Here is a 13719-nt window from a genome sequence, read left to right on the forward strand (position 1 = left end):
AAGCAGAAGCGAGGAAACAGTGGGGATGCACGTTTTCTAAACCTAACCTATTCTAATAAATTATCATAATTATTAACAACTAAATTATTAGAATAGGTTAGGTTTAAAAAACGTGCGTCCCCACTGTTTCCTCGCTTCTGCATGCTGGAGTCAGAGACGAGCCGCCATTTTGTATACCCAGGGTAACATTAAACTTAAAATCAGCAACATTTATTATAAATGACTCAATAAGACTGTTTATTGTAAGATATAATTTATAAGAAATCAGAAAACTAAGAACTAAAAAGATACCTACTATAGAAATTCAAATAAAAAATAGACCAACAAGTTGCTCAACTTTCACAGCAACATTTAAAATTTTAGTGGCGCCATCTGTTATCATATTTTATTTTAAAAACTTTTTATATTTTAAAATTATAAAATTGCAAAAAGCTTAATTTTGAGGGTAGGAATGAGTTTTATAAATAAATAAATAAAAATTGTAAATAAATGCTAATAATGAGTAAAATCATTAAGTCAACCCTACAAGACCCCCATTATCTCCCCACTCCCTGGACCTATAACCACCAAAATTTAATAGCATCAATCTCCCTAATAAACAAACTTTCCTGAAAAATTTCAGAAATTTTCAAAAGCACAGGAGTTATTAAGCTTCGAACAGGGTAAACAAAATCATGCCCCCCCCATACATACAGAAACTACCTTTAAATTTATTTTGCATTTCTCGACATTTCAAGGTGTCCTAAGCCCAAAAATATAAAAATCCGGTGGGTCATTTTTTGCCGGATTGCCATACTTTCCCTCTGTTATAACAGCAGGAAAAGTAACAAATAAAACAGCATTTATTCACACACTATTTTAACCATATTCTGTATCATTTTATTCTGTTGGATATGTGTTTGTATATTGAGGATAATTGTATAATAAATAAATTGTTTTTGGTCAGTTTTTGACTTTCTTAACTTCACTGTTATCTTGTTTATTTTTATTCCAACATATGCCAAATTTCTGTAATAAATATTTTTTCATTAGATGAAAATTTTATAGTCTGCAAATATAGTAGTCATTTCCAAACTTCCAAAAAGGAATGCACTGCATACATATCAATAAGCTCTTTCATGCATTAAGTCCACTTTCGAACAACACACTCTTTTGTACATAATACTTTAATGCTCCTAAATCACTTTTCAAACATCAAATTTGCACTTTGGTATATTTTCAGTCAGCAAACAAAAACTTTTGATCTGTCAAGCAGTTTTCCATCCAGCTTTGTCTCAGTAACACCAATGTCTTTTGCAAAAATTAGCTTTTAATGTCTATTTTTGTTTAAAACCACAGATTAAACAGATATTTTATGCATTGTAACATTCTCACTGCAAAAAAAAGTGATACTTTCCTATCTTACAAAATGTCTCATTAACTCTGGAAATGTAAAACTTTGATTAGTTTTCATATATATTTTACAGACATATGTTCAAAAGTCAGGAACTGCTATTCAGGTATGGTCTTGTTTCACAAAAGGATTGTTTGTCAGCAGGTATTGCAAAAAATGAAATTCCATGTAAATTTGTGCTCACCCAAGCAGTCCCAAATTACTACCTAGACACTTATGCAACCATTTACAACTAACAGACATCTCAAATTATAACTACAGTGGTGCCTTGTATAACGGACGCTGCGAACAACGAACTTTCTGTTTGGCCGTTACGTGACTCGAGCAATGGACTGGCTGCGAACAACGGATTTTCCGTTTGGCAGTTACGTGAGGTGAACAAGTGCGAATGGTGTTTCCACTCTTTTGCCATTGCCAACGACAATCTGCTATTTTTAGATGTGTTCCCCCTTTGGCTTCCCAGAATAGCTTCTTGATGTAGGTATTTTAGGAGCCTTTGAAAACAGTTGCTCTTTGGCTGCAGAAGAGTAAGCTGGTTTTTTTTTCTTCTTCACGAATAGCCCCGACGGTCGAGCTCCTTTGCTGCCTGAAGTACAGAGCTCCCGTTGGGATTCGGCTTGTTCCCTTGTTTATTATGTACAGTACATCACCTCAGTGCAGGGTATTTACATTTATTCAAGTGTTGTGCAAATCATGGCTTCTAAAAAAACAGAAAAATAATTTCAATTGAAACAAAGCAAGAAATCATCAGGAGTGAAAGTGGAGTAAAACAGTGTGACCTTGTCAAAGAGTTTGGTCTCAGCAAGACCACCATCAACACCATTTTAAGCAAGAAAGACGCCATCAAGTCAGCAAGGTTGCCAAGGGAGTCTCCAAGATCTTCCATGTGAAGTGTAGGTCTTCACTCCATGATGAAATGGAAAGGTTGTTGATGGTTTGGATCCATGACAGGCAGGTGAGAGATGCTATCTCTACCCAAGAAGTTATCTGTCAAAAAGTCAAACTCATCTATGACGAGTTGAAGAAAAACACTCCTTGAATAAGCAGCAGCAGTGGCAATGAAGAAGAGGAGTTTAAAGCCAGCAGGGGTGGTTTTTTAGGTTCTGTTTAAAAAGCTGTACACCAGAGCTCTCTTCATGAAGGTGTTTGAAGAATGTCAGCTTTGTGGAGACATGACTGTCTGAAAGTTCTGGAAAGAGAAGTTTGATGTTCTTGTGGCAATCAGACTCATCCAGAAGACCTAGGGAGAAGTCATGCAGAAGACCCTCAATTCAGCATGGAAGAGGCTTGTTTCTGAATGGACCCAGGAAGAACCAGCTGAGGATACAGAATTGGTGCAGATGATCATCTCAACGGCCCAAGAGTTGGAATTGGAGGTGGAGGATGTGGAGGAGCTCATTGAAGAACACCAAGAAGAGCTGACAACTAAAGAGCTCCACGCACTTCTGGCCCAGGAACATGATGAAGCGCAAAGGAAAGCTTCATCTGATGACGAGGAGGAGCAATCCAATCAACCAATTTCAACTGCTGTTATCAAGGACTTCTTTGTCAAATGGGGAGAGGTTCAGGAATTTACCTACACTCACTATCCAAACACAGCTGAGGCCAACAGGATCAATGATCTCTACAATGACACCCTTGCCCGTCATTTCTGACAGGTGTTGAAGAAGAAAGAAAAACAGACCACCTTGGACATGTTTTTCAAGAAACCAGCTGCCAAAAAACAAAGGATTGAACAAGAGGAGTTGACTCTGCCAGCCCCGGTAGCCTCTCCTGAATCTGACTCTGATTAAAAAACAATAAAAAGACACCTGCTGCAATGTGTAAAAAGTGTCTGTCTTTATGAATGTGTGAAGAAAGTGTTCCTCCACCTCCTCCTGACATCTGACTACCTGGCATAATTGGTGACTGCTCCATTTTCATTTTTTTTATGGTACAGTACAGTTATTTTATGCTGCAGAACAAATTAGATGTTTTAACATGTATTTCTATGGGAAAATGCATTTCGTATAACGGACTTTTCACTTAACAGACGTGCACCTAAAACGGATTAAGTACGTTATATGAGGCACCGCTGTATATCAAACCAAACAAAAAATACTGAGACTTCTCTATATTATTAGCAGTGTTTAATTTTAAAAGATAGCAAAATACAAAACAAAAAATATAATTACAAAAATGATTCTGTGTTAAATCTTAATATAAATAGATGTAATTAAAACAATAAAAGTTAAAATGCTTGCATAAGTTATTAAAGAAATAAATATTTAAAGAAATTATAGGTAACAATTCTTATGCAGAATTGAAAAACTGGCAAACATCACTTGCAGAATTGGCAATCAAATGGAATGAAACTACTAATAAACAAGTTATTAAAAAGACTTATTGGATATATTTGCAGAAACTTAGCTACAAGTTTTATCAAGTAAAATAATATGTTTATACGTTCTTGAGTCTTTCAGTGTTTACTTCTTTAAAATTTATGCAAGCATTTGCATTTTTATCATGTTATTTATGTTAATGAATGTCCAGGTTTAACATATAGCAATTTTTGTAAATAAATCCATTACATATTTTTTCTTTTACTAAGTTCGAAATATAGCACAGTTTAAAATTAAGAAGTGTCCAATGTATTTTTTATTTGGGTAATAATACTTAAAATGATATGAAAGTGAGATATAAAAACAGATATTGAAAGGACAAGAAAGGACCATTTTTTGACTTAGGACTTAAGGTCCATTAATTACTGTATACTGTATCTTCCAATAGTGGCTTCTGGCATCTATTTACCAAACTGGCTGAGTGACCTGGTATATATTAGAAACTGGCATCTGTTAGAGAACAGTGTTTATTAGCTTACAGTGATGTTCTAAAAAAATGAGGAAACTGAGTACAGAACAAAAATTATAGATATAGCAAAAGATAATTAATGACCCCTTTCATTAATTTTGGTCATTGTTGTCATCTGACTTTGATACAATGTATTCATTCTTTTTGAGCTATTCAATGTCCTCTGCTTCTTCCTGTATTGTTGTGTCTGCTTCCAATACATGTTTCTTTTCATTCCTTAGAGTCTCTCTCCATACAGAACATAACTGATCATTGAAACAATGAATCAATGATCTTTGCTGTTGTTGATTGCATTTGTCACTACACAAAAAGATTATTGAATCATGTCCTTTGGTAAACCATCCCAGGCTGCCAGTATCCAAGATATCATCAGAAATCAAGACAGTGCTTTGAGATTTCTACTCGCTCTGTATTCTTTATCAGCATAGCCACTCATCCACTAGTTGTAAAGTGCTCACAATTTGTTCTTAAACAGCTTCTTCCACATGACATCTAGCACTTTTATATATTTAGTGCAATCTCCCGAGTTTACAATAGTGCCCTTTTTTTATTTCTTCGGTTCTTTTTTTGCAGCTTTGCTGATGTGACTCTTATGCATCCTATACAAGCCACTTTTCAAAACTAAACTGACTACAGATTTTTTTGGAGATAGTGCATTTAAGTACATCATTCATTCACCCATTTATTCACAAACTTGAGCACTTTAATTTAGCCAATGAAAAGTTCAATATTGATAGAAATAAAATTTATTCAATTACAACTGATGGTGCTCCTGCATTAATTGGTAAAAATAATGGATTTATTACTTTATTCAAAGAATCGGTTGATCATGGTATACTCAACTACCATTGCTTGATTCATCGACAGCAATTATGTGCTCAAAAATTAAATATGAATCAGTTGATGACAGATTTTGTGAAAGTTGTGAATTTTATCAGATCTTGGGACTTGAACCATTGTGAGTTCAAAGCATACTTGTGTAACGTTTTTACTGCTATTACTTTGCTCCTTGTCACTGCACGCGATTAAAATGAATGAGACAAATCGTAACAAAAACTAAGTTTATTTTCTACTCGCGTAACAGTTACATGACTCAACGGCGCAGCTAACACAGAACAACTGACTGTAGAGTTCTTACTGGGTGAGTCTGGTCCCGTTCCAGGAAGTGATAACTCTTACCACCTGGAGTTCATTACGACTGTTAAGATGTGGAGGGTGACGTTCCCCACACTTGGAAGAAGTTGGCAGTGAGTATGAAGACATTACTTATTTCTCAAAAGTCAGATGGCTCAGTAAAGCAGCAACTTTGAAAAGATTTCAATTATTGTTACCTGAAATCTACATTTTGCTTCTTGCTTTGCATGGAGCAAAATGTAGGCTTTTTAGAAAATTAAGAATGGTTGAATGATCTTGCCTTCTTAGTAGATATCACTGAAATGTTGTCTAGACTTAATTTGCATTTACAAGGAAAAGACTAGTTATCTTGCACAATGTTTGAGTGAATAATAGATTTTACTAAGAAGCTACAACCTTTGATAATAAAATTGAAAGCTGGTGAAATTGTGCATTTTCAGAGTTTATTAAAAAGAAATGAAGAATTTCCTGTGAACTTTGAAAAATATAGTAAATTATGTGAAGTTTTGTTAAAAGATTTAACAACCAGATTTTCTGACTTCAGAAAAATAGAAACTGAATCAGAATTGTTTAGTGATCCATTTTCATTTAATTATGTGGAAGCACCAGCTAGAACTCATTGCAGTTCAAAACAGAGAATCTTTGAAAACTTATCATAGAGAACATTCCCTTCTTGAATTTTATAAAGAAGTTCATTCTTTCAATGAATTTGATGTAATTGTCAATTTATGTAGAAAACTGTTATGCATGTGGGGTAGTATATACTATTGTGAAAAATTCTTTTCGTGCATGAAAAACATCAAAACTGCTGAAAGAAATAGGATGAATGATTCTCATTTAACTAACATTCTTAGAATTAAGACTAGTCCCATAAAAGAAGATATTGACATTATAAAAGGAAGGCAATGTCAAAAATCGCATTGAATTTATTTTTATTTTGTGAGAGTATAATTTCTTTTTTTACTGTCAATAATACAGTATTTTTTGTAGTTATATATATTTGTTATTATAATTTGATATTAATATTTTGAACTTTTTAAAGGCATATATTTATATAAAGTACCTTTATGGCCTGCTGAATATACCTAAATTTCTAATTTGGCCCATTAGCAAAAAAGGTTAGACAACCATGCACAAGATCATCTATTTTTTTATTTACAGTAATTAAATTTTTGCATTATTTGTCTTACTTTAATTAATAACTTGTATAAAAAATCAAAATGTTTTCTAAGTTGTTCAATGTATCTCATACTTTAAAAAACATTTTTTTTATCATAAACTTATTTTCCAGATAAAAACAAAATATTATCCTATTTTTATAGGATATAATCAATAAACTATAATATATTAAATTATTAATACTAACACCTCAAGATAAAACAACAAAATATGAATTTTTGACTATTAAATACAATAATAACAACAAATGCAGTAGAACCTGGATGATTTAGTGAAAATACTCTCAGGACTGGAAACTTTGTCCACTTAAATTAGGTATCAGTTAAAATATTACTGTACAGGATGTCTGGGAAGTTATGCTACTTTCTGTTTTTTCCTTCTTGTAAAGGAGATATTGTAATATATTGTATGTCAAAACATGCCTTATACATTACTTGCCTAGAATATCAATATGAGTTCATCATAATCACAGAAGTCTGATAGTTGCAAGGATGTGAGAAGAGAGAATGCTCCCATCATTACATTTTTTCTTGTTCTGTTGACTGATTTTCTCCTTGATGAAGCCTCAAGGCATTGTCTGGGATCATAAAATCAGGATTCCTTGGTAGAAGGGATGCTGGAATGCTCATATTCATAGCTAATACATTTGTTTAGAAACAGTTTGTCTAAGCACCTGCAGAGTCAACAGAAGAGTTGAATGCAGTGATAGCAACATTTTCTCTTCTTAAACCAGATTATTTCTGCAAAACATCTCTGCAAACTTGATGCCTTAGCAGACATTGCCATGATCATGATGGAGACCATTTCCCAAACATGTTATATATCAGAATGTATATTTTACATGTCTCAGTATCTCCTTTACCAGAACAAAAAAAACAGGGTGACATGTCTTCCCAAACAACTTGTATATTTATAATATTCGACAGCTTTACTAAATAATCAAAAAATGGTTTAGTTCTATTAAAAAAAAAAAAAAAGTATAATAAAAACAGAAGTTAGAATAACCAAAGAATCATCAAAATTAAAAAGCCATCTTTACCCAATAATTAACAGAACTTGAAACTTGAAATGTTGTGTACCAATTCAAAACCACAACTATAGGAAACTAGGCATATGACATTGCCAATTACACTATCCAGACTTCCTAAGCAGGACGTTTGCCAATTTTCCCAGCACATAACTCATTTTATTTATTGTGCTTCTGTTGTTCATTTCTTCTTTGAAACTCCCAGAGTTTCTTCCATTATGCAAAGAAGAAATATTAACATTAATCTACTAATGTTTGATGTAAAAAGTGGCAGAGTATTGTCTAAAACTGAAACTGTGAAAACTAATTGTGTGACAAGTTTTACAGACAAAAATTCTATATAATGATGGCAACAAAGATAATCATAGTATTTTTTAACAGATATACATAGAAAGCATGTAATCCATTATACTGTCTTGTTAACAGAAATTTGCAGAACAGAAAGATTAAAAAAAGTTTTGTTCATTGTACACAAAGTAATGTATGCTTAATCAAGATAAAAATACATTAGTAATTAAAATATTATGCCAAGACTTATTTCTATGCTGAATATTTTGTCCACTGTATACATATATCTGCTGAATTCAGATTTCATTGTTGTAAAACCTTGATTTAACAGACCAGATTTAAGACAAAATTTCCGGTCTGTAAGTCATACGTGAAAATTAACATCCTGTTAATTTTAAAATGCTTTTATATGTAATTAAATTAACAGGTTATTTTTTTTCAAATTCAAAAGTCACCACTCTAAGCGAATTTTCCGAAAAATGTTTGATTATTTCGATTTAAATTGTATACTTATTTATTAGTCTCAGAATTACGACGAGTACATAAGCAATAATGCATATAGAACAGTTTTCCGTAAAATTAAACTTCTCGTACATACTTTTAATTAACAAACATATCTACACAAGTAAAAGCAGATAAACTAACTAATTTTTCAATTTTTTAACACACGCATCCTGAAAACTTACTTTATTATATAATGACCTTTAGGTTTTTAATGGACACTTCTTTGCCTGAATTAGTCTGTTAAATTGAGATTTTACTGTATTATGATCTTGTCAGTCAGTACAAGATTTATTTTTCACTTTCTTTATCAATTAAAGATAGGATTTTATTTTTTTAATAATATATAATGTAATTACTACATCATAACATTACTATTTAATAATGATTGATAACATAAGCCTTTGATTATAATTTCCATTTTGTTTTTAATATAATATAATAATTATATGTTACATACCATATATAAATATATACCATGGTAAGTATAAAAAATTTTTAAAAATAAAATTCCATTCTGTAATAATGCAAACAGAAAACTAATACTTTCATTAAAATTTCATTATTGTTCTATTTATGTACAGTACAGTACATATTACAGAATTTGAGATTGCAAATTATTTTAAATATAGATATATAATGTCCAGCTCATATTTTATGTAATTTCTTTTAACTTTTTTAAGGTGTTTTAACTTTTTTAAGATTTCATTTTGTCAAGAAACTATAATAGACTATTATCATGATGAAAATTTATGACATCAGGATATTGTCTGACTTCACTATGTCAGAAAGTCAATATCAGGATATTGAAAAAAAGGATATAGGCCTATTAAAAAGGGAGAAACTGATATTAAAAAGTATATTGGATATGAAAAAATTACCAATATGCAACTGGACACAAGAAATTCAGAATAGAACCACACCTTTTCTACAGTTCCAGAAAAAGAAATTAGTTTTTAATACCATACGTTACAAACATTTTCAGCCAATTTTTATTCAGCTTTACTGAAGTATTAGCAAAAATAAATAAAAAATAAAGTTTTAGAACACACAAAAAAGTTTTTGAATGAAAACAAAATTTGATTATTTGAAATATGTTCCAGACATATTTGTTTTTGCTAATGCCTGAGGAAAGTCAAATGAAAAATGGCTAAAAACTATAACATGTGGTATTAAAACTTAATATCTTTGCCAGAACTGTAGAAAAGGTTTGGTTATACTATGAAATATGTTTGATTTATAACAAATATCTTCAAAAAACAACATAAAAAACTATATTATTACATAATTTTGATTAACAAATCAATTATATTGTCAAATTAGTGAATTATTTTACGAATAAAAGAGAAACGTTTACTGGACTGAATTATTTTACTTCATTAACATATCTATATCTTCATGATTACTTTAACTAACAATTAAACTATGTTAAAGCATACTAGTTATAATAATATAGCTCAGTTCTGAAGACCAGAAAAGGTTTTGTTAATCATAATATGATACTTTCATAACTATAATAATTTCATCATAAAATTAAAATACTGTAAAACTTCTCTAACTCAAAGCTCTAAGGGGCAGGAAAAAACTTTGAGTTACAGACGATTCAAGTTAGAGAATAATAGAGTAAAAAATGCCAATTCCGAATAGATTTGTATTTTTGCCTCTTTTGCATTATATAAAGAATCTTTGATAGTTTTTTTCGTTTTAAACAGTCCGTGTAATGCCTTTCGGCAAAATGTTCAATGAAACTAATGGAATTGGACAGTTTTGCAAGTATATCTTGGACTGAAACATTATCTGAAAATTAGTGTTGGAAAGTAGATACAACTAACTGTCTGAAAATTTCATGAAAATCCAACAATTAGGATCATTTTGGATAGAATAAATATTAAAATTTGAGTCAGAGAAGTTGAGAGTAACATAAATCAGTGTCAAGAGACCATGAAAAACTTCAACTTGAAGAAAATTTAAGTTAAGAAATTCAAGTTGGAGACATTAAATCTCTATACTATTCCATTGAGATCTACTGAGTGCTTTGTTTTCTTACAGGTTAAAAAAATATTTGAGTTACAGATGTATAATTTAACAAATCAAAACTTATATACTTTATACAGTAGAATTTAATTAATTTTAAAGTTTTATTATTCAACTTTTTTGACATATACATATAATCATGTGTAAAACTCTGTTTATTTTTAATAGTATAATTGCTTTATTTCAAACATTAGAATAAACTTTCTTGCAAATTCAAGCGCAGCATACTTTGCACTTGAATTTGTTTCTAACAACCAGCATGTAAGAAAATATTCTGTGTAAAACATATTAATGTTAGAAACATGTTTTATATAAATCTCACATGTTTTGAATTATTGCAATTTTATATTCTGAAATTCAATGATTTCTTAAAAATTAGCTTTCAACTGTATCCTGTAACCAATAAAAACAGAAATTTTTGTACTAAATATTTTAATCTGTAGGTTACTTATTCATTTTTTACTCAACATTGAAATTTCAGTAATAACAGTAAAAATAAACATTTCTTGATTCATTCTTAATTAATCAAAGTTTATCATTATTATTAATTCATACAAAATCTACACATTGATTAATAGCCAATATAAATATGTAATATCAAACTTTTCCACGGCTTAATGATCTACGTTTAAATGTTAATATTATTTTTTGTTTAGTCATGGTTATTATAGTCAAATATTTATTGAATTACTCGTAATTGCTGTTCAAATTTGATACTTTTGACAATTATGAATTTTTATTAATTCTACTGTATATGATATTAAAAATTGTTTTGTGCTAGTTTTACTTTTTTCGTCATTCTTATCTACTGTATGTCACGATATTTAAACGTTTGATTTTTTAAAATATTCTAATTTTAAATAAACTGAAATATTTAAAACTTTAAAAATTGTAATTAAAAATTACTCATTCCTAGTATTTCTGTTTAGGAAGTTAATGTTTCCATCTATAGTTACATTAACATTTAAAAACATAAAGTTCTTAATTTAATTAAATCCTGTAAAGTGCATTGATTCTAAATGAAAATATAATTCATACCGTAAAGAAAGTTTTTAATTCTTTAACATAGTAAAAAATATAATAAATGGTAAATACAAGATTACATTATTAAGAAATAAATCAATCCATTTAGAAAAATCTGATATATTTCAATTTATGAAGTTTGGAGTCTAAGAATATCAAATAATTTTCATACTAATGGGTATTTCTTAATACTGACCCCTTAATAATGGTTAAATTGCAATATATAAGACATCATTTTATATACAATATGAGCAATAGATACCAATAATACGATACGCACGTATGTATACGTGCAAACAGAATGATAACAAACAAAACAAGAAAACATTAATAGCATATAGGAAATGAATCAATTTAATGACAAAAATGCTTTTGATTAAAATTTGGTTATATTTAAAATGTTAATTTTGAAATTATGCAATTTCCATTTGTGCATTAAATTAATATCCATAAACTGTTTAAATTATAGATTCTATTATAAAAGTTCGTAAAACTTAGTACCGCGTTTGGCAAAAACAAAAATTAAAATTAAATTACTGTTACATTTCTTGGCAACCAAATAGGTTCTATGAATTTCATCTTCATTTTAATAATAATTTGTTTTTAAAAAATATGTTTAGAAATGATATCAATTCTTAAATAAAAATATATCAATTCTTAAATAAAGATTAATTACAATAATTCTTTGTGTAACTAATTCATGTGCATGATATAATATACATACACAAATATTAGATATGCAATATGTATTTTGTAACCACAGGATATTACTTTCAGAGCAAAACAATTTGTAAAAAAAAAAAAATGCAATAACCTGTCATGATACATTGACACATCACTTGACAGTTGCCAAGCATAGCATAATACATATGAAAATCTGAAAGAATATTTCCAAATGTTTTGATATCGCAGCTCTTTTTCGATCACCGTAGGTTCGAGCGATCGAAACGAGCCTTTATGCCTAAATAGGTAAGGACATAGAATTTATAAATAGGCACGGGCATAATAAATTCTAAAATTTATAACATTTTTGTTTATAGAAAGGAAACTAAATAGGAAAAAACTCAAATATCAAGACCAAAGTATAAACAAATTTTTAGTTTTCTGAAATATTAAAAACATTTTTTAAGCAAAAAAAAAAAAAAACAATTCTATAAATATATAAGCCACTATTTACAAAGTTTATTTTGAATATTCTAAAGAAAAATAACCTTAGTATTGTTTTTTAATCCTGCATTTTAATTATGTATAGTCATTGTTTAGACTGTGTGAGTAACTTTAGTGTGTTAACTATTTTTAAAATTTTCGAATTAATCATAAACAGTAGCAGATTTCTAAATAATGCAATGGACATATTATTATTATAATAATAACAATAATTAGTAAGTTACGTTTCAAATTTTAAAAAGAGCTTAGAATAATGAAAACTGTGTAACTAATTAAACTCATTACAAAGTATAAACATAAAGCAAGTATAAACACGTGGAACCAACACGATAACCTAACCTTATATAGAACAAGTATTGTTGTAACAAACAATTAAAAATTCTTATCAAAATATGTACATTTCAATAATAATTCAACTGAAATCGACAATTAATCAATGTCAATCTTATAATAATAATTATTACATTTCAAATAATAATAATATAAAGAATTTTATTTTATTTTTTTTAAAAAAATGGAAAAAAAAATCGTGGATGAAATTGGAAGCGGATAAATGAAAATAATTTTTGTAAAATTTTCAAAATAAACCAATTTGTTACAGTGATTTAATATTTATTTACCTTTTATATCGTAATCCGGTAACGGAGGCACTGGCGGTTGTTTCTTCGGACCGAAACCGAAATGCTTAAACAATTTGGCCATAATTTTTAACCGTAATAACTTATAATAAGTAAATCGATTCGAATCTCGTAACGTAACATGGATAGGCCATGTGTCAGTAAACCTTCTTCCTTTTTCCCTCTTTCGTAACCAAACACGGAAGTACGACTAGTTTCAACATCTGTTTTTCTTAATTCTCTTCCTCCGCGCTAGATGGAGCCACTTCCGGTCCAAAGCAATGACCATCGGAATTTTCCTATCGACTCATTTTGGTAGTGTTTTTCGTCTCGACCCCCCGTTTCTTCCACTAGAACTGGTGACGCATCGTCTCCTCTTTCCAGCATCAAACTTAAAAAAAAAAAAAAAAAAATTATAAAGGATTAAAAATTATCTACAGAGGAAGACAAGAGAAACTTAATAATAATTGTGGTTATACAATTTTATAACACCGCAATTCTTATTA

At 29.6% G+C, this 13719-nt stretch overlaps 1 protein-coding gene across 1 annotated transcript in view; it reads right to left on the reverse strand.

Moving 5' to 3' along the window:
* hwt (heavyweight) overlaps positions 1–13474 on the reverse strand; it is a 242787-nt gene extending 229313 nt beyond the window's left edge. Inside the window, exon 1 of the mRNA XM_067288471.1 lies at positions 13217–13474. Within this exon, the coding sequence (XP_067144572.1) occupies positions 13217–13298 (82 nt within the window). The 5' untranslated portion in view covers positions 13299–13474. The remainder of the gene's footprint in view (positions 1–13216) is intronic.
* Between the last annotated feature and the right edge of the window lie 245 nt (positions 13475–13719).

This window comes from Centruroides vittatus, unplaced genomic scaffold, assembly GCF_030686945.1.
Source record: "Centruroides vittatus isolate TY-2023 unplaced genomic scaffold, ASM3068694v2 scaffold_861, whole genome shotgun sequence".
Classification (NCBI taxonomy): Eukaryota; Metazoa; Arthropoda; class Arachnida; order Scorpiones; family Buthidae; genus Centruroides; species Centruroides vittatus.